This window comes from Microchirus variegatus, assembly GCF_963457635.1.
Source record: "Microchirus variegatus genome assembly, chromosome: 17".
Classification (NCBI taxonomy): Eukaryota; Metazoa; Chordata; class Actinopteri; order Pleuronectiformes; family Soleidae; genus Microchirus; species Microchirus variegatus.
In genome coordinates this window covers 5,793,467-5,819,079 of record NC_139818.1, presented here as the reverse complement: position 1 = coordinate 5,819,079, position 25,613 = coordinate 5,793,467, and the positions used below count along the sequence as shown (strand labels likewise).

Below are 25,613 nucleotides of genomic sequence, written 5' to 3'. Positions count from 1 at the left end.
ATAAATAATTTAGGAATATTTTAATTTAATAAAAAAATAATTACAAGAAGTTAATCACTGATCAGAGTAAATACAAAAATATTAAAAAGTGGGGTGTGAAAGACATGTCAAGAAATGTTTTTGGAGGATGGATGTCACAATATTGTGAGCAGAGTTATTATAATTAAAATATAATTTTGTTAAGCTAGTTTTTGTATCAATATTTTTTCAGAATCATAGCAAATGTTCCTGCATTGCATCTGCACAGTGCGCAGTGAAAGCTCCACTTTTTTCTTCCAGTGTATGTTGTGTAAAACAAATGTTGGCATAAATAAACTCTTGTATTCCGACGTCAATGATAGACAGCCACAATGTGAAGTGTGTAGAAAACTGCTTAATCCCAGCAGCATGTGGAACCATAATGTGGAAGATAATTATTATGTGATGATGATGACTAAGAGGATTCTCAAGCATGTCTTGAATAAATGTGGTATAATAGACCTTATCCACACCTCATATTTCTTGACATGAAATAGTAGGACAGACAGTCTTTTACAATAAGGTTTCACTCCAGTAGTAGAGACAGGGTCATGTTATTGTTTGAGTCACACTACATACATGACACGTGACTTGGAGAAGCATTATTTTGTCCATGGAAACATTTATTTTAAAACTGCATAATTGTTTACCATATTTTCTAGATGTGTTCCAAATAAGTATACTGTTTTGTCATTATAGCTTTGCTAAAACAACAATTCTTATGGTTGCCTCAGACTTTTGCAAAATAATGTAGTTATGTTGAGAAAGAGTTTTGTGTAGCAATGGGCATCTTGGGGACAGGGATGTTTTCAGAAAGTTGTCATATTCTGGGGACAGAATGTTTCCAAAATATGGAAATATGTTGTAATATAAGTACAGGCGATTAGTTGAAGTTATGCACCATGTCCTGACCCAGATCCAGCAGGCCTGGCACTAATGATGCCCTCTAGGTATGATGCCAGGCACTCATTAGGAACCAGGCCTCAAACCCCCAACTCTCTCTCTTCCCCACCCGCTTCCATGCAATCCTAAGCCTGGCCACTGCCTGTAGCCGACCTCCAAGGGTCCAACCACTAAGCTCATGTAGGCCTAAAAGTGTTGTCAGGACCCCCTGCACAGGTGCACAATCCCCTGTGATGTCTCCAAGAGCTCTTCAGCCCTGGGCCTTGCAAGCGCCCTGCACTGCACTGGAACTAATGAGTAGTGGCAGGTAGAGTGAGAACACAGCAGCATGTGCCTCCATGCAGTTAGGTTAGTGGAAACCCTCCGCTTAAGCACACAACAAATGTGCTCTCATAATATATACACGTATATAATGATCCATATTTCAGTGCATTCACAACTTTATCTTAGACATTTTTGATTTCAGACAGTGCTTTTCATTTCTTCAAGGTGTCTTTTTTTCATCAGTTCAATTGAGGAAGTGGAAAATATGTGATACATGCAATGTGATACGAAGATTAAATATCTAATGTTTTATCTGTTTTTTTTTTATCAGTTGTTGCTTTGTAGTTTCACTCAAAAATACTATCTTATTTGTTTCACAGATTTGGCTTCACTTTTAACACGAAAATGCTTTTTCAACCCTCTCCCCGAAGAGAATTGATAAAAAGTCCATGCACATTAAATGCGATGTACAGGCACACAAAATAGTCTAGACTGACCTTGAATTAATTACTTCAAAGACAGGCCAAAAAATCTAATACCAAGACTCAATCATGTCCAAGGATGAAACTTGCAAAGTGACGTCTGCCAACAAACACAAGGAGCGCAAGCCTAAGAAGCCTCACTATATTCCTCGACCATGGGGCAAACCATACAACTACAAATGCTTCCAGTGCCCCTTCACGTGCATGGAGAAATCGCACCTATATAACCATATGAAGTATAGCCTATGTAAGAACTCTTTATCTCTGCTAATAGAGTCTGACTGGCCTTATAAAAAAGGCAACATCCTGCACTCAGACCAGCTTCAACCCTTTAAGCAGGCACACAATTTCCATGCTTCTGGAAAAGATGAACTACAGGCAACACAGAATGAAGAGAGACAGGGGCAACAGAGGAACTTAGATGAGGAAACAGAGGACAGGGAAAAACAGGGACAAGAAAATGAAGAAAACCGAGGTCGAGGTGAGCGAGGGGATTTTGCTAGGCTGGCAACAGAAAGTCTTAGTAACAATAGGAGCACAGGAGACACTGCAGATCCCTCTGCCAAGAACATCAAACAACCAGAATCAGTACTTCTGATGTCTGACATGCTCTCCCTAGAAGACCACCTGTTACGAGCACATTCATTAGAAGTAGAGGATCAGCTTAAACATTATAAACTATCCAAGAATTGTCTAACAGCCCCTGAGCTGCTCACTGAACAGTGGCGACGGTTAACATCTGGCCACACTAAAACCAAATCAGAAGGATCACTGCCCAGAGTGAGTTCTATTCCCTGTTACCCTCCTCCCCAAAACCTAATTGACTACCAGGATCCCTCTGGGCTCAATCTCTCAGTGCTTGGGGTGGGGTATCCCATCAGCCCCAGCCTCCCTTCCTACATGAACTCAGTTCTTTCAACTCCTGCCACAGTTGTGACCGCCCAGACCCATGCACAGCTCACGCAGCTTCCCTTCCTGGCATCAGCAGCTCAACTGATGCACCCAGCTTCCACCATGCACACAGACAGAGCACTAATCCCTCCTCGCCTGTACTACCCATTCCTATGTGAACACACATTCAGACCAGCCTCCTGCCAGAGTGAAGCCAGCAAAACTCTGAAATCATCAAGAAACAATCCCCAATCTACCTTCCAGCCTAAAGTCAGTCTGTGGAAGGTGCCAGCTTTGCGACCAGGGACGACTGCTGGCTCCCCTACTGACTGGGTGTCACCACAGAGGAACTCCCTTGACCAGACCTACAGGCTCGGTGATAAACTGCAGGTTACAGCCAAGGAAGGCAAAGCAAGCTTGGATCTAAAGAGGACAGGGCCTCCACTGGGAAACCACGAGGCACCCATGGAGAAGAAGCCAGCCATGGGCTATTCTTTGGATGTCCTGAAGAATATTGAGACTCTATCTACACTTAATGTGGCAGCAGAAAATCTTCCCTTCCAGAACAGGTATTTTTTTCTATTAGATATTTTGCTTTACTTATTCTTATGTGTCCTCATTACTTGTCCTCTCTGAAGTGCAGGTTGTCCAAATTGTTATTATTATTATTTTTTCTCATAATAGGTTTCTAGTTTAAACATGTACTGTTTTTTTGTTGTTGTTGTTTTTTTAAATATTTGTCCTATATTCCCAGTTTACCAGATGTGCAGCTTCCGCCCTGGCCCACTGAACTGTGGTACAGTGATCCTCTCACCAGTCCCAAAAGTGAAATATCCTCTGTGTCAATTGGAAGACCCAATAGCCACGAGTTGACTGCTGTCCGGACAATTGGAGATGGTGCCTCAGAGTCAGTGGGAGCTCTCTTAAGCAACCTGTCCAAGGCCTTAGAGGAGTACCATGATGCTGAGCAGAAAATGTCCAACCTGGAAAAGGAGGATCTTTCTGCTCAGCACCACCTCTGGGATCACCTGAGCAAAATCCGAAGTGAATTGTCCCACATAAACCAAGCGCTGGAGAGGACAACTCACCAGAGTGATGGGCCTCTTGACCTATCAGTCAAGAAGGAATCAATACGCTTTGCTGGACAGGACAGCAGTCTGAAGGACAATGGCACAGAGACAGAGGATGAAAATGAAGAGCTGGAGGAGAGAAAAGAAGAAGAGGAGCATGAGAGTAAAAAGAAGGCAATGAAGGCTTCATTAGAGAGTCGTAAAAAGTCATTGGACATTTTGATTAAAATGAGTCAGGCATCCATGGTAAACACAGATATTCTCTCTCCTGGTGGTCTTGCCATCAGTCCAGCTGAGGCCTTATGGCCAAACAGAACCACAAAGTGTGAGGCAGACTCCAGCGTCCTTCTCTGTCCTGATGGCCGATCAGTGGTGTTCACTGACATCCCTGCTTCCACTAAAACATCAACTAAACCCCTGTCCATACAGCATCTAGAAGCTCAGTGTCCTCCAACCCCTTTGACAGCTACTGACAACTGACAACTTCTGTTCTTCTGACTGTAAATTAATTGATTCTATATTGTCCTCAAATGCAGTTATGCTTATTATCACTGGCATGCCTTTGATTTTCAGTGGCTGGAATGGACTGCCACACCCCATTTACCTTGACAAATGTTTCAAACATTTGCCACATTATAAATAAACATGAACATATGGATTTATTATCTACAAACTGAATGTCAGTATTCTTCATTTGATACTAGCACGTAGTGAATTCAATCAGGATAATTTGAACAAAGAAGTCAATTAATAGTATGAAGAAAGACAATACTTTTAATTGAATTGTTAATGGTGTAATTAAAATAAATGTAAGTAAAATATTTTATAAGGATTGTATGTGGACATTGTCATGCTCTCATTTCACTTTAAATTAAAATAAAATGTGTTATACATGATATTCTTTGAACAAACAGAGTAAGAAGTGTTTCTGTTTATTGTTTTTTTTTTTTTTTTTTTTTAAATCAAATGAGAACAGTGGACAATTATAATAATATATAATAATAGTGATTTTTGATTATATTGTGTAAAGTGAAAACATTTTTGTTTGAACAAGAATTCATCACCTTGCTATTTTGTCCTTTTTCTTGAGATGATGGTCATTATTATCATTTAGAGTCTAGTTAAGAGACATAACAGTTTCCACGTGGCAGCTCCTGACTGTCCTGTTTAGCCTGAAATAGCTGGGTGACAATGGTAAAAGTGAAGTAGCTCCCTGAGCTTAGACCTTGAGGTACCAATACCTTTGTCTATCAAACTCCACCCTCCAGAATTCAGATAGTCCAGAAAACAGCTGCCTATCAAAGACCAAATCTGTCATAATTATAAATAAATAAATAAATAAATAAATAAATAAAACTATATACATACATTTATAAACATGCAACTTGAATACAATTGATTTACTTTGTATATTACTTTTTTGGAAGCTATTCTTTTCTCTTTATAACATTTTCTGGGGTGGGAAGAGATGCAATGTGTGCTAATGAACAGCCTGAGCTGATCAGACCCTCACACAGGGCCATTCTTCAGCTCTTAATAGCAAGGTTATAGAACGCATATCTACTTTCAACATTCAATCGAAAACTATTAATCTTGCTGTGCTCTACTGAATTTAACAGAGCTATTATTTCTATGGAGCCACACATCACGTGTGACCGTGCACTCTTGCCTCTCTCTTTAGCACATTTCTTGAAAGTTCCTTAAGCTTGTCTTCTTTAAACACTGCACTGCCCATGCAGTGGGTCCCCCTTCACATGGGCTCACCAATTGTGGGAGGTGCCAAGGAGAGTGGACTATGAGATGGGTGGTGGCCGAAGGCGGGGGACCTTGGTGGGCCGACCCTCGGCTGCAGAAGCTGGCTTAGGGATGTGGAACATCCCTTCTCTGGCAGAGAAGGAATCTGAGCTGGTGCACGATCAGTCGAGAGGTCGGGCTCGCCTTGACACACAGATTGGCCTCTGGAACCAGTCTCCTTGAGAGGGGTTGGACTATTCCTCTGTTCACCTAGCCAAGAGGCATGATGGTAGTAACACTACTGTGCATGCTCAATGGGCCGCACAACCTGGAAATAAATCTGAAAGTCAGAAAACTTTTTGTGTAAAGTATGTGCTGGGTGAGCAGCTTCGTAGGAATGAACAGCACCAAAGGTTAAGTGCTCTATCCAGTTCTGTAATACATCCATGATGAATGACCAACTTTTGCCTTTTTTAAATATCGGCTCCCTCTAGTGTGGTCATCAAATAACCTGTGACTTTAGTTGCCAATCAAAATGCAACACATTATGATGGTGCATGACGTGATGCACTCAAGTCGTCAATACACATGTGCTTGGGGATGAGTAGGCAAAATATTAATTTCAATACAGAAGAGACAAAACAACCTCTGCATTTGGGCACAGGGAAAAACATACAGTATATGTACATACAGTGTTATGCAAAAGTTTGGGCACCCCACTAAATGTTCATGATTTTCCTTTATAAATCATTGGTTGTTTGGATAAGAAATTTCAGTTAAATATAACATATAGGAGACAAACAGAGTGATATTGTGAAATAAAGTTTATACGATTTACAGAAAGTGTGCAAGAATTATTTAAACAAAATTAGGCATGTGCATAAATTTAGCCACCCTTGTCATTTTATTGATTTCAATACCTTTAGCAATAATTTCTGCAAAAGGAGGATGCACAAAATGTTCCTTTTGTGGTGTCTAAACATATGCACATGCCTAATTTTGTTTAAATAATTCTTGCTCACATTCTGTAAATCATATAAACTTAATTTAACTTCTCAATTATCACTGTGTTTGTATCCTATATGATATATTTAACTGAAATTTCTTACTCAAACAACCAATGTTTTATAAAGGAAAATCATGAAAATGTACAGGGGTGCCCAAACTTTTGCATACCATTGTAGCATGTTTATGTATGTGTATTGTTTTTGGCTCAAGCCGTCTCAATATATTGGCAGATATCAGCATAAAGTCCAATATCATGCATCCCCATTGCTCGCAAAATTGCACACTGCTATTCATCCTAACCCCAAAATGTATCCTGATGAGGGTTAGAAATATGTGATTAATTATGCAGTATACAATTCTTGGATGATACTTTTTAGCATGTGCGTAGCCAGCAATGGGCCTAGGCGGCACTGGCCCACCCAGCAAAGTATGATAAAAATGTATTATGTTACAAAAAAAATAAAAACATGTATGGAAAGGAAATACATTCAAAATTGTATTTATGGTTTTAATTTGTCTTCTGATTAAAACGGAACTGATGTTGTCCGACAGGTGGTTCCGACAGTGTAGACTGGCTGCTTTCTAGCTTGTTAGCTGATATAGCTAATATTATCACCACAGCAATGGCTAAACAAAGTTCATTAATGTGTTACTTTAAGTAAGCAAGAGTTGAGGAAGAAGACAGGCCACTGCCTCTACCAACCAGCCATCCCTATTCTTCAGATTCAGAATCTGTCACGCTACGCTCTCGGCTTGGATCCATGGGCACGAGTCTGACAGTCTTTTAAGAACTCTTTATTTGTTCTTCAGGCAAATAACAAAACCACAACCAATCTACAGCTAGACGTGAAAAACCCTAAGATAATCTAAAAACAAAAAAAAACTCACGTTCAAACATGGAATTACAATGACGAATAACAAAACGGGAGATGGTTAGCTCAACATAAATCTATCTACAACTAGAGAAAAACTTAGATGATCTAATATCAAAACTCACAAAGAAACGTGGACTATCGATGACGTGATTCAATACTTGTACAGCTCTGGCAAGACATGGAAGACGCACTGGCACATGACAAGGGGAGAGGGGAGTATAGGAAAGGTAAATAAAAAAAATGGCCAGGTGCAAACACTCAGGAAATCACCACAGGTGCAGACACTCAGGGATAATGAGACGAGACAAGGACAAGGTAGACATAAGGATAAGCCGTGAACCGAGGAGAGAAAACAACCCTTTGAGAGCGTAAAATGCACAAGGCTCCGGTGAGTAAGCACACAGTTAGCTTCCAGTTCGGTAGCCGTTCGGGAAAAATTTATTTATTGTGTCATGAACTTGGTTTAAGTTGCTTAGAATAAACCATATGATGCCTTTCAATGTTTCTCTGTAACTTTTGTGCCATTTCTATCGTAGTTTATTGTTTATAAAAGAAAAACCGCTAGCTTGAAAAGCTAATGCTACTAGTAACCGCGACATGCTAACCGCTAGCGAGGATTGCTATTCAGTCCATTGTTTATGATTAATCATGCTAATTGCTAAGCTAAATTGAAGTTCCATGTGGTTTTATAATGAGAAGATGCAGGTTATTTATTTTTTGTGCACTGCAGTTCAAACTGCTTATTTGTGTTACTAACCACTGCTAATGGTAACAGCACCATTCTAGGTGTAGTATATTTAATTTTTTTGGTTAAGAAATTGCACTTTTGTGTATAAAAACTGTAACTTGAGGTTAAGAAGATGCTTAAACTATATGTCTGTTAAAATAAATATTGTTTTTGATATAATTCACGAGTAGTTGATTATAGTTATGGTTAGAACTAATTGTTTTGATTCATAATAATTCATTTATTGTGTTTAATGTATTTCCTTGATTTTTGGTGATATTTTTTTCATGGTTGAACTGAGAAAATGATGAGATCTCATGAGATAAAGAGACAGAATCAGATTAAGTTTCTTACAACTATGCACTCTGTGTGTAGGTTGTTTTTTTGTCCTGTGCTATTCTGAACTACTGTCATGGATGTCTAATATGAACTGGATAGAGCTCTGCCCCCTCTGCCTTGAAGACAATGTTTGCATGGTGGCCACTGTGGGTACTGCAACAAAAAAATCCCATGGAGTCCAAAAAGCAATTTTCCCATTGACCGCAATAGTAAAAGAGACGCGTGTAAAAGTGTCTACAGGACACCTCGAGACATGGACACGGGCTTTTATAAATCTTTATATTATGTATTTTTAGTTCATGGAGTTTCATGTTAGAAAAACATTCCTAAAGGCCATAAAAAGCCCAGACAAATCTTATTTCTTAGAGTGACGTCACAGCTGTGTATACGAGCACAGCCAAGCGCGGTCATGTGGCGTCTCAGGAACAGCGCTGCTGTCGAGACGGGTATGGCTGCAGCCCGGAGCCTCCAGTTGCGAGCCCTCCCGTTGCGAGCCCTCCAGTCTCAGGCCTGGGCGTGTACAACCCAGAGTGTACAGCAAGCACACGCAGTCTAAAATACAATTTGCGAATTAGATCTCAGGGAGATTTACCGTTAGGTGGCGGTATTCCACTAACCTAAGCAATAGTGACAACCAAAAGAAAAGAAAGAAGAAGTTAATCTTTCGTGATGACAGAGAGGATGACGGAGTCACAGGTAAGTTTGTGAGCTTGTTTTCTGCAGTTAATTTCAAAACATGTTAACTCTTAAAGTAACGTTTTTTATGTCCATATAGTTAGCAGATTTCTGGACTATATAGTTACATATATATTTGTTTATTTGAGGAAACATGCGATTCCTTAGCCATTCGAAACGGCATCAGCATTTGTCAGTGAATATCAGATAAAGTTAGTTTAATGGTCGCATAACTTGATGGTTTGTTTGTATGATTTTCCTTAAGCTACACACCAGTGTATTTAAGAGGAGCAGCCCACCGCAGGTGACGAGGTGCACAGTGTGCTGTTCGCACTTTCACTGCCCGCTATGTCCTACTGACATATACAAGCCTCTGTATTTTATACTATGCTTTGAAACAGAGTGGCTGTTTGTCACTTTTTTGCAAAAAAAAAGACATTGTCATAAGATGGTAGATCACAAGTATGCTTTTGTTTTGTTTTTGCCATACCCACAGGGTATGTTGGAAGAGGAAGGCAAGGGGAGTTGCGGGGGATCTACTCCGAAGATCCCCACCCTGGATTCTGCAGCCAGTTCTGCCGGAATGAACTCATTGGCTGCCGTTTAAAATGGCTGGCAGTATAAAAACACAAAATAAATAAAGCAATTTAATCCAACTCTAATAGTATGTGATTTTTTTTAATGATATTTTACGCACAAACGGTGTTCTGTATTCTGTGTAAGAATGACTTCCCACGACTCTTATGTTACTTCCAATGATGTGGTTATCTGATATAGATGTTGAACAATACATACAATACAATACATTTTTTTTTGCACTATTTACTATTCATTTTATGTTCTGTATATTTTTCCATTCCATTTTTTCGTCTGGTATTTTTATAAGTATTAGTATACGTATATACTAATAAGTATTAGCATGATTACTTTTACCCTTTGGTTAAAACACAATTATTAACAATACCGGACGCGAGCTTTTATTTTGAAATTATAAAATAAGCTGCAGCTCGTTGGCACGAGACGAGAGGCTCCAGACTGCAGCCACACTTTGGCTTTTACTGAGGCATATCCAGGCAGGTTAAAGTGTGGAGCATACATCTCAGGTTGAACAATACATTTTATACAATTTACCAGTGTCATTTTATGTTTATGGCAACAGACGAGCGGTTCCCGACGCGAGCTTTTATTTTGAAAATGATTTTCCTTGGGGGCGTGGATATTCGCTCCAATCGGGAGGGCTCGCAACGGGAGGGCTCGAAACGAGGGGCTCCGGTCTGCAGCCATACACTCTTGCTGCTGTCAGTGAACCGTACGATATGAAAACTTCATGAGAAATGTGAATAAATGAAGACAATGAGGGGGTTTAGTTTATATTTTTTTTAAAATATTATGACAAAGCAGGTTTTAGTTGTTTTTTCGGCGCTCATTAACATTTATTTTCAAACGTTTTATCGATGTATTAACGAGCTGTTTTGTGGGTTCATTGAGGAGAGGAGACTGACATGCTGCACTTTATCACTGTGTTCAGTCCCGGACATCGTGACACTGATGACGGTGTGGACTGTGGAGCTGTGACCGTGTGATGCACTGAGACCTGCGGTCACTTCACCACTGATTCCCGGGGAGGATGTTTGTCTTATCGTCACTATCGGTTCATAAAGTTACTGTTAAATGTGATGAACACGCAAATTATAGTTGAATATAAACGTGTTGAGTGAAATAATCGGGAGTTATAAAACTACTTTAACACGTTGTTATTTTTCGTAATAATAATTATACAATTATATAAGGGAAATCAGACAAAAACAACATGATTCCTGTAACACATATAAAGTAATAGCCACGGTCCTAACCCAAATAAACCGATCTGAAATTCCCACCCTGCTGAGGTCCTTGAACGCACCATAGACATGCTGCGCACTGTGCGCAGCTCAGAGCAAGCATCGGCTGTGCGATCTCTGCGGTGTGTGTGCGTCGATGGAACTGTAAGTTACAATGTTTTGCTTGTGTATTGCACTCTGTTAGTGTTTATGTTTGCCCATGGGTCGCTTTTGATGACTTGGCAGTGGTTTTTCGCCAGCTGTTTTGTGGTGTGAATAATTGGCTGCTAATGAGTGAAGTGTAGCTCACTGCTAACTAGCAACAATCAAAGTTTCAGTTGTTCCATTGCAAATCCCTTTTGTCTACACTCATGCTAATTGACCATTAACAGTGAATGTTCCCTTTATGTTGCATTCAATTCTGCATATTAATGCTCATTCAGTTTGTTGGATTGATGCTGATTTTGAATTTACAGTTAACCTGGAGCTGTATTTCAGTTGTTGTGTGACTAGCCCAGTGTACTCTTATGTTTAAGTTGTTTATTATTTCTAATCACTTGATATTGTTGTGCTTGTATTGCAATAACCACACACACATTCACACTCTAACGTCGATAAACAGCTTGAACTTTATTAAAGGACTCTGCCTCTCATTAACGCACCCATCAGAACTGTACAACAGTGTCCTGACCCGACACCCTGAAGCGATTGCTGCCACCTGAGATCCCCCATACAGGCGGTTATACAATCTGACTGCATCCACATAATCGAGGAACAAAAAAGAGAGCTTTGCTCGGTGTAGAGATAATTCAAACTGTGATTTTGAACAAGTCATGAAGCTAACAGAAGAACTGATGGAAGAGAATTAAATCACAGCTGGTACCAGAGGGCAAAGGCTCCTGGAAAGGAGTCGCGGGACATGTGGTCACAACAAGTCTGGGAAAAGCAACAAGTGTGAGAATGATGATGACTTAAGACACATCTGGAATGATATCCTTGACAGACAGCTGACAGAACTAGATAGTTGTTTCCAGGAGGATCAGTATGGCTTAATGAGGGCAGCAGCAACATTTCTGCCACAGTCTACGACATTTAGCATCACTTCACTGGCTGCCCTTCCATTTTAGAATTCATTTTAAAATTCTTTTATTTGCTTTTAAAGTCCTGAATGGACTTGCCCCACCTTACCTCACTGAGCTCCTGCAGCCCTACTTGCCTAGCCGATCTCTCAGGTCAGCTGACCAGCTGCTCCTGTCAGTGCCTAAGGCTCGGCTCAAGCTCAGAGGGGACCAAGCCTTTTCGATTGCAGCCCCGAGTCTTTGGAACGCGCTGCCGCTCCATATTAGAAAGGCCACTTCTTTGTCCCATTTTAAAATTCTTCTTAAAACCCACCTCTTTTCTTTGGCTTTTAACACTACGTAGAGTGTTGATTTTATGTGTTTTATGTTTTTATGTGTTTTTATGTGTTTTTTATGTGTTTTTATGTGTTTTTATGTGACTGTATTTGTTTTGTTGTGTCACATTTTCGATTTTATCTTTCTATTTTATTTCAGTTTTTATTTTATGTTTGTTTTACGTATTGTGCAGCACTTTGGTAACAGTTTGTTTGTTTAAACTCGTGCTTTATAAATAAAGTGGATTGGATTGGATTGGATTTGCCCAGAAGGAGTCTCCGAGTGACCAATATAACATAGTAGTTGAGGATGCTGAATTAACGGAATTCATTGAGCAACTGCGTCCGAAAGTAGCCAATGGACTGGAATTTCCATCCCTCATGGAAGTATTGGATATTTGTGCAGCTGATATTTTTCCAAATATCAACAAACTACTTTGAGTCATAATCACACTTCCCATGACTTCTTGTGGTGTTGAGAGACTGTTCTCCACCGTAGGTCGGATTAAAACGGACCTCAGAGCGTCCATGAGTACAACCCGTCTCAACAAGCTGGCCCTCCTGTCGTTTCAAAAGGCTCTTTGGACTACAATGAGAACATCCCTGTATTCAATGCTCAACCCAGGCGTTTGCTCTTAGTTTTAGGTCATGAAAGAAGCAAAGGTAGGCCAGTTTTTTACAAATTTTTCACTGCTTCATATCTTCTTGTGAAGGAATTTAATTTAATTTAATTTCATTGTTTTGAGTAGCTCATTTTTTTTAGCACAGAAGTCAAATTTCATCCAGACTTCAATTTAATAGAAATTAAAGATGTGTTATACTTTCATTATTCATACATCACCACAGTGTTTTCATTATTTGCTTTGATTTTCAAGCAAATTTGTATTACCTGCGCATTTTCTGTTACTCATGAGCTGACCGTGGTGCTGAAGCAGTGTGCTGTTCAAATTTTCTGTTAATAGTTAATGTTAATCTGTTGCCATCATAGTAAATGTGAGAATTCTGTCTGATGTAGGCTTATGTTGTAATGTTTGTAACTGTTTGGGTTTACTGGCACTTCTTCTCACGTGTTCAATAAAATGATTAATTGTGTCATGCAATAGAGTTCTTTTTTGGGGGCAAAGATGGCTGACCCACTTTTGTACTGGCCCACATAAAATTATTTCTGCCTACGCCATTGCTTTTTAGGCATGCAGCATTAAAGATCCGGATGCTTGATAGAGCTGCGCAGATTTACTCTGCAAGGGAGGGGCTTGAAATAATCCACCTGTTGCATTACTATTTATAATTATTTCTAAAATATACTCAAGGGGACGCATAGGACAGGTTGAGACGCAAACTCAGGGTAGGTCACAAGGTCATTTTGTGTACCTTAATTTATCTCTTCATGTCTCTTTTAAACTTTAAATATGGCAATCTGCGTCAGCCAGTCAACTATAGGAATGTCTGGTGAGTTTGAAATAAAAAAACATTACTTGTTCATTCAATATTTGTTTCTTGTACCTACAATACACCAGAAATATATGTCTTAGTTTTTGTTCTCTCTGAGAAAAAAAATCTCTGACCACATTGTCACTTTAGATGACATCACCATGGCTTCCAGTTCCACTGTGAGGAACCTTGGAGTTATTTTTGACCCGGCCGTGTTATTTGATTCACAAAAATTCAGATTCACTGAAAAACTAGTTCATGTCTTTGTCACATCTAGACTAGATTACTGTAATGCCTTATTATCAGGATGTTCCAACAAGTCTGTTTAAAACCTTTAGTTAATTCAAAATGCTGCAGCACGAGTAAAAAAGAGGCCTTGGCGGACCTCTCTGAGATATGGGGTCATTCACCCGGCTACACTTTTGATCACAAAAACAATATACTTCGGTCTTGTATTGTTTTGACTGGCTTAAGATTCAATGTGTCATTATCATGGTTGAACTTTGTCTGCTTGGCTGTTATTGCCTACAATACTATTGTACGGAGATCTTTTTACTGTATTTTTTATGTTTGCAGCCACTTTGAATGTCATGGCATTAATGAGGTGAAAGTTTTTAGCTATGGCCTCTGATTTTCAGTTCACGTCCTGGAATTTAAGAGGACTAAACAAGATTGTCAAGCTTAAACAGGTTATGAACATGCTCCGACAGCTTAAAGCCTAAATAATTTTTCTCCAAGAGACTCATTTGACCACAGAAGATGTAAAAAGGGTGAGGAGAAGATGGCCTGGTCAGGTGTTTTCAGCCTCCTTTAGTTCTAACTCAAACAGGGTAATAACTCTTATACACAAAACTGTGCCCTTTAAGCTCATATGTGTCACCGAAGATCGATTGGGCTGGTACCTTATTCTTGAATGTGAACTTCTTTCAGTAAAAGTACATTTGGTTAATGAATACGGGACAAATATAGATAATATTCTATTTTAAAAGTCTGGCCTCCCTGACCTCTCTATCCTGTCACTGGACGCAGAGAAGGCCTTCGACAGGTTAGAGTGGCAATACCTTTTTGATGTCCTGTGTAGATTTGGTGTGGGTGTGGGTTTTCTCAGATGGGTCCAGCTTTTGTACTAACTAAATACTAACTAATGGGCTTGTGTCAGCTCCATTTAGGCTTAACAGAGGAACAAGACAGGGTTGCCCCCTCTCTCCCTAACTCTTCGTCCTGGGTATTGAGCCACTTGCCATGGCAATTCGCAATCATGCTGACATTACAGGAATAAAATTCGGAGACATAGAACATCGTATCTCATTGTACGCCCATGATGTCATTTTATTTAGTTCCAGATTGGAGAGAACATTACCTATAGTCTGCTGACTTTGTTGAGAGTATTTGGTACCCTTTCAGGATATAAAACAAACAATAGTAAATCAGTGATAATGTTTCTGACAGAAAATGAGAGAAATAGTTCCCCAATCCCTTCACCATTTACTGTGTCAAAGCAGGGATTTACTTATTTAGGTAAGTAAATTTCCCCTACTATTGACATAATTATTGCAGCTAATTATGACCCCCTTGTACATAACGTCACACAATTGATAAATAGAACCAAATTACCCATATCCTTAATCGGACGCATTAACGTCCTAAAATGTCAATTTTAAGTAAATTCTTATACCTCTTCCAGTCAGTTCTACTCTCTCCAGCTCCATCCTTCTTTAAATTGGTGAACAAAACATTCACAAATTTCATCTGGAATAACAAACGACTTTCCTTGTTATATTTGCCATATGACAGAGGTAGGCAATTTCTGAATTTCTTATGGTACTTTTGTGCAGCGCAAATTAGGGCTGGTATGTTTTATTTTGAATAAATCCCAGGAATCCCAGAATATCATTATGCCATTACAGTTGTACATTTATTTGGCAGATAAAAAAAGCTTCTTAATAATACCAAAAATTCGTTATTGAAAATACAATAGTGATTTGGCATAATGCCAATGCTTACTGGGGTACAACAAAAAGGCCTTCCCAATTCTCATCCATTTTTGGCAACGATGATTTTCACCCAGGCAGGGCAGACCCGGGTTTTAAACTTTGGTCCTCCAAAGGTCTAGCTAATATATCTGATTTGTATAATGAAAAGGAATGTATGTCATTTGAAGTTCAAATATGGCATTTCTAAAAACATTTTTAAATATCTTCACATCAGAGATGATGTTCTATCTAAACAGTGTAATAGCCTAGCCCTCCCTCCCTTGTCTATTTTAGAAGACATCGCTTTAAAATATTTAAGAGCTAGGGGACAGGTGTCTGTGCTTTATAATCTGTTTGTTGGCAGATCTATAATTCTTCAAATAATATTTTATGAGCTTGGAATGTGGATTTAGATGAAAATGTATCGGGGAAGAATGGTCTGAAGTCTGCTCTTTGGTGAAAACACAATCTGTTAACACACATTCTATACTGTTACATTATAAATGGCTGAGTAGACAATACATTTCTTCTATGAAACTACACAATTTTAACCCCAATATTCCCAACACGTGCATTAAATGTAGCCATCAGAAGGGGTCACTGTTTCACTGTATGTGGAGCTGTCCACAGGTTGCACGCTTCTGGAGAGAAGTACTGAACATTATTGGTTCAAATTCTTGGCAGGGTGAGGCCTACTGATCCTAAGTTATGTATCCTAAATATCTACCCTGTTAATTTTGCGGTAACTAATGATAAAAAAATCTTTAATTGTTAAGTGCCTTTTGTAGGCTAAAAGGTGCATTGCTCGGTCATGGAAAAAAACAACTATCTGTGGCGTTTCTGAATGGTTGAACGGAGTGACTTCCTATCTGGCACTGGAAAATATAAGTTTTTTCACAAAAAACAAGATCGATAGGTTTTGTAGTATTTGGAAAGTTTTTTATAATTTCTTGGAAAATGGAGGGATACGGAACTATGGAGGGAGTGACAAACTGATTTGGTTGAACTGGTGAACTGATGTACTGAATTGATTGTGATTGTGCCTGTTATTTTCTTTTGTTTTTTTATTGAATATATATATCACTATTTATTTATTTATTTTATTATTATATTATTATTATTATTATTATAATATTATTACTATTATTTTTTGTGTTTATTCATGATTGTGTTATTAAATTACAGCTCAATGAAATCACACTCAAAGCCAAATGATCTGTTCAGGTTAACAACAGAATCATTTGGATGTATAAGCCATAGCAGGTGAAGTAATATTTCAGTAATGTGTGCTTTTATCACAATTAATTATGTTGTGTTTCTTACTGACATAATGTCTATTCCAGGAACATCTGCCTCCCTGTCCAGACCACCTGCTGACAACAAACGTGAACAGCACAAGTCACTAGAAGATGGTAATTAATATTTTTTCTCCATCTTCAATACATTCATGTTAATAAGTTGTTTGTACTGGAAAAATCATTCACCATTCTTGTCATCTGTCCTTATAGTTTGTACATCACCCACAGTGAAGAGACCTTTACCTCTTCCTTCTGAGCTACAATGTCTGGTGAAAAAACTGACTGGTCCCCAGCACAACAGTGTCTGCACCAGGTGTGTCACACAGATATATACATGAAGTTTTATTTTTCTCCTAAGCAGGGTCCACACTGTGCACTGGCAACAAATATAGTAAATAAGTGAATGAATGCATGGTGTAACTGTTTTCTTGTACCTATGTGCCTATAATATACAGTCTTTAATAAGAAAAATAAAAACTGTATATATGACATATGACTGATCGACTTCTCCTTTTTCATAATTGTTCTCTCAGCGGGGCCCTATGAAATCCATTTTTTTTTTTTCAAAATTTCGTTTTATTTTTTTCCAAATTCCATTTTTTCTGTTTGTAATCTTTTAGAATTCCAATTTTTCCGTAAATTTTTTTTTTAAGTCTGTTTTTTTTTTTACCTTTTACACTTACTTTACCATCTGAGCAAATATTATGACATTCTATTTTTGTTCACCATTTCAAGTTTGTGCATTTATATTTTTGTTGAGTATACATGAGGCATGATACGATGGGTCCAGGATGAAGTAGCCTCCAGTAGCTTCATAAACCCTCCAGCATCTCTGACAGTGGTAGGATCAAACCCGCCTGGGTCCCTGATGTTCTCAAAACACTGCTTTACGTAAACATTATCTTTGTGTCCATACATCGTATTCACAGCACGGCTGTAGAAGGTCCCAAGTCTGTATGCTACTATCTTGTCAAGCACACTGGTTCTCGTTGGAGATCTTGAAAAAAAAGCCAGAGAATACAGCTACATCAAAAAAGAACTGCCTGACTTTTATGATCTGTGATGTTGCCTGCTGCATGACCAGGTTCAGCTGGTGGGCATAACAGTGGACATAGTGTGCATTTTCGTGCACATCTTGCACCTTCTTCTGCACACCACCTCTGGTCTCTCATCATCATCATCATCATCTCACCATCATAAGTATTAGATATCAGTTTAACCTTCTTGTTACTGGGGACAATTGAGCCCAGCTTATCCAGGAGTGATCTGGAGATGGAATCATATGAGAGGCCGTTTGAGAAATGCGCTCACATTTTACATCATAGTCTCTCACAAACACTAATATAGTCACTTACATTTACTATCATACTCTCTTTCACGCTACTATGGATGCAACAACATGATAGTGAATGTATGAGAGAATGATATGCAGTGTATGCGAGTATACTGGTATGTGTGATAGAGTTTGATTGAATTTCCAGTTTGCATCTGTTGTTGCATCCATAATAGCGTGAAAGAGAGTATGATAGTAAATGTATGTGACTATAGTAGTGTTTGTGAGAGACCATGATAGTGTTTGTAAGAGACTATGATAATGTTTGTGAGAGACTATGATAGTGTTTGTGAGAGACTATGATAGTGTTTGTAAGAGACTATGATAGTGTTTGTGAGAGATTATGATAGTGTTTGTGAGAGAGTATAATAGTAAGTGTGCGCAACTATATTAGTGTTTGTGAGAGACTATGATAGTGTTTGTGAGAGAGTATGATAATAAATGTATGTGACTATGATATTGTTTGTGAGAGAGTATGATTGAGTTTGTAAGAGAGTATGAGTATGATAGTGTTTGTGAGAGATTATGATGTAACATGAGCACAAGACTGAATTATTTCTCAAACGGCCTCTCACAGAAGCAACTGTTGCACTGTGTAGAGGTACAAATTCTCTTGTACATTGTGGTCCGTATCATTCTAGCGGAGCACAGTCACAAGCTGACACTGAGTGGAAATATCCATGGTTTCATCAGCCTGGTAGTTAACAGCATTGCTGATCTCATTAATGATCTCATTCCTCAGAACTGATAGCATGCAGTCAAGGAGCTCATTTTGCACTGTCTTTAAATACAGTAGCAGTCTGTTTCCAGGGATCCAACAAAGTCCACCAGTCCTCTGAAAATGCCAGGATTTTCTGACTGTACACTTTCAACATGGCCACTTAGTGCTAATTCAAATGCCCCACAGAATGTTACAGTCTATTATCTTAGACAAAATGTGTTAATTTCTGTCAACCTCCTCATTGTGTCGTCGATCCCCTATCCTGTAGGCGTCGTCAAGCTGTTCAGCGATATTGACATGGCCGAACATTTCAAGACATTACATGTCTTAATCCAGTCTTGTGCTGTGGCTGGCACCTGAAAAAGGAGGCAGGGAAAACAAAACATGGCACCTGTCTGAGGATGACCAGTAAACCAGTTACCCCTTCTCAGCAGCTCCTGAAGAAAGACCGAGTGTAATCCCTCCCTCTGCCATTTGCTGCTCTATAGAGGTTTTTCACAGCGTCATTAAACTGGAAGTCGCCATGTTGGAGGTACTCGGAGGCTGCTCGGAGGTTTAAACTGCGATGGATAAATGTCAAAAACCACAAAAAAGCTCCTCAAAATGCGTTACAGATGCAATGACATACAGGGAAGGACTTGGTCCGCAGGAAAGGGCAAGATGTTTGGAAAAGTTACGGTTTGTTGGTGGTGCAGATCCATACGAGTTGGCTCCATCGTCTTGGATCAATGACAACCCGGTGAGTCTTCCGTCTATTGCGTATGCTGATATCGTCAACAGGTCTTTATTCAACCTAACCATAACTATATGATATCATACCCAAGGTGTAACATTAGCCAAGAGTCTTTCATTTCAAGGACCTACAGTTTGATATGCCTTAGTACACAGACCACCGTCTATATTTATATACACTGTACACTATATGAATTATATTATTATCATCGCATTAAAAAATTAGTTAAACCCTTTTACAACCACAGGGATCACCGGTACCGGTAATACACAGGCTCCGTGGCATGTGTATTTCAAATTACCAACGCTACTTTGTGCGATTTTAATCATTCAAACTGCCCCTAGAGGTATATAAATATATCTTTATCTAAAATCTAAAAGGGATATGACCTGCTGCTATCACTGACCTGACAAGAAATGGGCCAAACTAATTTGGATGTTGTCCAGATTTCTCTTAGATCCTGCTTGAGAACAACAGTGTGTCCTCCCCTACGCTCTCTAACTATGGCCTATTTTGGAAGAAGAAAAAGGGTCAGTTGTGTTTATGAGCACCTACTGCAGCACATTTGATGATATTGGGATGGGGTACTTTTACACAGTAATCTAAAGCAAGGAGCCATAAACTTGAGTGGTATACATTTTGGAATTAATGTTGAAATGAGGCTACTGTCACCACGGTCAGATTAGAGTCACCACTGTCAGTGGGAGTTTTATTTGTTTTAAATGAATATGCTTACAATATGTTTTTTCAGTACTGTTGATATATTAAAGTAATAGTCTCTTTTAATACAAAATGTGTTTAAAAAAACATAACTTTTTTCTATTTAGGCTTAAAGTACATTCTATGATGTTAGATCTTTTAAAGGAGTACACAGTAATGAAACAGTACAAAAGAAATGAACAAAAGTGAATATTCAACATTTAAGAGCATATAATATATGCTCTTAAAGGCTAAAAACAAAACACAAGTCTAAACACACACAAGGCTTGACTTGAATATTATGCAGTGTTTATCCATACCTGCATGTGTTTGATGAATGTTTATATTCACTCAGTTGAGGACAAGATTTTAGTGATAGGTGAGGAACTGGACCAAGTGCTTCAAGCCTGACATTTACAGTAAAACATAACCACACCTAAAGAGTCGGAGTTACAGTGTTAAAAGTTAACAGCGAGAAATTCCACACAACCTTATCCATCCATCTGCTTACTGCTTTATCCTCCACCTGAGGGTCGTGGGCAGTGCTGTGCCAATCTCAGCTGACAGAGGGTGATAGGCGGGGTACACCCTGGACAGTTCGCCTGTCCATCACAGGATCACATACAGAAACTCTCACATTCACACCTACTACGGTCAATTTAGAGTGACCAATTTAACTCATCCCCAATTTGCATGTTTTTCGGACTGTGGGAAGTGTTGACTAAATAGTTTATAGAGGATTAGATGATTGGCTGCACTGCAATGATTAACTCAATTCCACTACACCAGTTTGAGCTTATGAAATCCCAATTCCTAACACAGACACTTTTTAACTCTCACAGATAGGAAGTTAAGCATCACAGTTTTCCACTTCCACTCAAACAATAGCACAGTAATATAGCAGATGCAACATTTAACAGCAAAACACACTCCATACCATACTTATATATATCCAGTAGTTACAGTGGTATGCAAAAGTGTGGGCACCCCTGTAAATTTTCAGGATTTTCCTTTATAAATCATTGGTTGTTTGAGGTTGTTTGTTCAGTTAAATATATCACATAGGAGACAAACACAGTGATATTTGAGAAGTGAAATAAAGCCTCTAAACGCTTCCTATAGCTTCCAATTAGAGTCTGGATTCTGGCGGAAGGTATTTTGGACCATTCTTCTTTACAAAACATCTCCAGTTCAGTCAGGTTTGATGGTTTCCAAGCATGGACAGTAAATCACTCCACAAATATATTCATAATATTCAGGTCTGGGGACTGAGATGGTCATTCCAGAACGTTGTATTTGTTCCTCTGCATGAATGCCTTAGTAGATTTTGAGCAGTGTTTAGGGTCGTTGTCTTGTTGAAAGATCCAGCCCCAGCGTAACTTCAGCTTTGTCACTGATTCCTGGACATTGTTCTCCAGAATCTGCTGATATTGAGTGGAATCCATGTGACACCAACTTTAACAAGATTCCCAGTCCCTGCACTGGCCACACAGCCCCACAGCATGATGGAACCGCCACCAAATTTTACTGTAGGGAGCAAGTGTTTTTCTTGGAATACGGTGTATATTTTCCACCATGCATAACACCCCTTGTTTTGCCCAAATAACTCTATTTTAGTTTCATCAGTCCACAGCACCTTATTCCAAATGTCCAAATACCTCAAGCAACTCTGTTTGTGGTGGGTGCAGAGAAAAGGGTTTTTCTGCATTACTCTTCCATACAGCATCTCCTTGTGTAAAGTGCACTGAATAGTTGAACGATGCACAGTGACACCATCTGCAGCAAGATGATGTTGTAGGTCTTTGCAGCTGGTCTGTGGATTGACTGTGACTGTTCTCACCATCCTTCGCCTCTGCTTATCTGAGATTTTTCTTGGTCTGCCACTTCGGGCCTTAACTAGAACTGTGCCTGTGGTCTTCCAATTCCTCACAATGTTCCTCACAGTTGAAACAGAACTGTCCAGAGTGTACCCCTCCTATCGCCCAATGTCTGCTGAGATAGGCACAGCACCCCCCGTGACCCTCTGGTGGAGGAAAAGCGGTAGATAATGGATGGATGATTGGATTCACCTGTGTATGGAGGTCAAGGGTCACTGAGGCTACCAAACCAATTTTGAGTTACAATAATTAGTGCCAAAGATATTGACATCAATAAAATGACAAGTGTGCCTACATTTATGCACATGATTTTGTTTAAATAATTCTTGCACACTTTCTGTAAATCATATATACTTTATTTCACTTATCAAATATCACTGTGTTTGTCTCCTATATGATATATTTAACTGAAATGTATAATCCAAACAGCCAATGGTTTATAAAGGAAAATCATGAACATTTACAGGGGTGCCCAAACTTTTGCATGCCACTGTATGTACAACTGCAAAGGTGCAAGGTTAAACACATAAGAAATGAATAGATATGGAAAATGTACCAAGAAATACAGCATACAATTCATATTGTGAAATATACATTATTCATTCTGTGCTGTTGTTTGTTTGGCAATTTCAGAGCATTAATAGAAATGCTCCAATAAATCCCTTTTACAGCATATAGATTTCCAGGTTGAACAAATGAATCCTCTATTTAAAAGAGATGTAGTGAAACAACATGGAAGCGGCAAGCCAAAACTGAGCATTGTAACTTTTTCTTCAGTAAATAATAATAAGCCACGAGCAAATGCTTCTTGATTGTACCACCAGGAAGGCCACTAAAGACAAAAGACAACATTTTAAATTGTTGATATTAAAATGTTTTGCTTCGTGCACTCCTGCAGAGTTAGTCCCTCCTTCAGACTCTGTTAAAAGAAAGAGATAAAGTATTATTATTATTATCATTTATTTTTTAACTATCATCATGCAAAGGCAAGAAACTGATACACCACAGTTGTGTTTTATATCAGCCACCCGTTGTTGACATAGGTATTTGTTCTCTTAATGAAAATTTAATTCAATCCATGATACACAGCAAAAATAGTGGTTATGCAGGAATATCATCATGGACACCAACAAAAAGCTGAATAGGTTCAGTCATGTTTCTTTCACAGATTCAAGACAAGAATCATAAGAAGTCTCATTCCTCAAAAATCCAAAAGATCCTGAAAGACCAAGTCATGTGATTGTGTCATCTGTGGAATCTACTTCTACTAATTCATTTGGACCAAAAAACAAATGTCTCTCAATAAATCAACCCAATTGTCTTAAGACAGAAAAAAAAAATACTCAAAAACACTCAACTTTAAGGATGTTACAAAATATTACAGAACTACAATTTACATCAATAGACCAAATATTTGGTGTGAGCAGGAACAGGTCTCCCAAGGAGCATTCATATTAAATGTGAATCAGTCTGAATGAAGCAAAACTTTAGAGGCGAAATAGAGGTCCTGGAAGGTCCTGTTTTTAAAAAAAAAAAAAAAAACCTCTTTCTCCACTTTCTTCCTTTCCACTCTAAATACTATGCTAAGCTGACTTGTGGCTAAACCTTTGTTTAAACTGAACATATTTTATGATCAAGTTCTCTAAATCAAACAGCAATGGCACACATGCTCCCTCTAGTGATACTTGGAGCTCTCACATCATCAGGGTGCATTAAAGATCTCCTCCACAGAGATATTCTCTTTCTGACCCACTGCAGTATTTTATACTTATTGTCACCAGCACAGTATAAACACTGACCATCACATTTGTTTTTGATTTAGATAAAAATCCTAAGATTCCATGAGTTCAGAGGAACTGCAGACTTACTCTTACCATAACTGATTACTACTGGCCTAATCCTGACGTTAACCTTAACCTCACCCATGGGGACTTGATTTTTTGTCCCCATAATGTGATCCTGTAAACAGATTTGGGTCTCCACAAAGCAAGGAATACCAGGTACACACAAACACACACGCATGCTGGTCAGAGTTTCTTTATCCGTATCCTGTGGGGAAAATTGTCTTGGAATTGTCTTGTCTTGTGCTGCAGTACACAAGATATTGATCATAATAGATAAACATAAACCACACTTGCAAAGCATGCAGTGCATAAAAACATACATACAAAAAAGAAAAAGAAAAAAATGTGTTCAAATGAACACTTACCTTCGACCTTATTCTTCTCAATTGTTTGGAGGTTGTTGCTTTATCTTTTTTAATAAAATCTGGATTACTTTTTGACTTCATGATGTCTAAAAAAGGGGACATTGTAATTATTGGTCTCATTTCTGACACAAATTGGTGAACAAATAAAATTAATTTAACTTTAGTCCAATAATTTAATTATTAAGAAATGAACTTGCTGTATACCATATCCAGATGTCATGGCTTCATCGACACTCCTTCCATCTAAAGCTTCTGTGGCTATCAGTAATTTCTCCTTAAGTTTGCTGATGTCAAACTCAGCTTTTGCTTTCACAACACTGAGCTCTGTATACATGTCCTTATATTTGTCTGTGGCATATTTCTTGTCCTGGTGAAATGTAAATCATTTTGTTTAATTTTCTGTTTAAAGGCATGGTATTGGCATTACCTTTTGGGTTTTCTTACCGTTAAAGCAGACTGTAATTCATCTTTCAAAGAGTGGATTTCCTGTTTCAGATACTGGATCTCTGACTCCTTAATGCGCAGCAACACCTTCATGACGTAAACAGAAATGCACAAGATCATAGTCCAAATCATTACTGTGTGTATACTGTGTGTATACTGTATGTCTGTGCGTGTTGTGTGATCACACTACCTCCAATTCATACACATCTTTGCCCTGGGTAAGTGAGGACAAAGTTGTTTCCCCAGTTAAACATGAATGCATCTGTGTGATCTCTGCAGTCAGTCGATTATTTAATTCCTGCTGGACAGAATAGACTTATACTGGATTACTTTGGACAGAATGTGTTTGTATGTACTGTATTATGTGCCTGGGTGAACATTCAAACCTGGTTGTCAGCATTCAGTTCCTGGTTATATCTCTGACACTGCCTGAGGGCCTGCCTTTCAGCCTCCAGTGCCTGAGCAAGGTGAGCATTCTCCAGACATTTCTGAGAATACTGCTCTGACAACATGTCCAGTTCTCTCTGGATGGACTGTAGTTCATCTCTACACAATCATGGAATCAAAAGAGCAGATATCAGAGAGCAGCTTTTGATGTATCTCAACCACAAAAGAGAATGGACTTTTCATCTTGTTAGGGACTTTTCTAAATAGCCATTATGAAATTATATCCCTGAGCAAAAAAATAATTCAAGA

General features: G+C 38.7%; 2 protein-coding genes across 4 annotated transcripts in view; one reads left to right on the top strand and one right to left on the bottom strand.

Annotated features, from left to right (window-relative positions):
* Positions 1-1,736: 1,736 nt before the first annotated feature.
* On the top strand, positions 1,737-4,108 carry prr35 (proline rich 35; the record flags this gene model as incomplete). The annotated part of the gene is made up of 2 exons (XM_083903363.1): positions 1,737-3,127; positions 3,313-4,108. The coding sequence occupies 2 exons, from the start codon at positions 1,737-1,739 to the stop codon at positions 4,106-4,108; spliced, it is 2,187 nt and encodes a 728-aa protein (XP_083759489.1).
* Positions 4,109-20,473: 16,365 nt separating this feature from the next.
* LOC310938926 (myosin phosphatase Rho interacting protein) overlaps positions 20,474-25,613 on the bottom strand; it is a 39,162-nt gene continuing 34,022 nt past the window's right edge. For 2 of the 3 annotated variants that reach the window (XM_083903565.1, XM_083903563.1), the window contains 6 exons: positions 25,304-25,463; positions 25,108-25,218; positions 24,918-25,004; positions 24,678-24,840; positions 24,474-24,559; positions 20,474-23,183 (listed from right to left, as the gene is read on the bottom strand). In XM_083903565.1, the coding sequence (XP_083759691.1) occupies positions 23,118-23,183; positions 24,474-24,559; positions 24,678-24,840; positions 24,918-25,004; positions 25,108-25,218; positions 25,304-25,463 (673 nt within the window). In that variant the 3' untranslated portion in view covers positions 20,474-23,117. The remainder of the gene's footprint in view (positions 23,184-24,473; positions 24,560-24,677; positions 24,841-24,917; positions 25,005-25,107; positions 25,219-25,303; positions 25,464-25,613) is intronic. The other variant, XM_083903564.1, reaches the window with a different exon arrangement.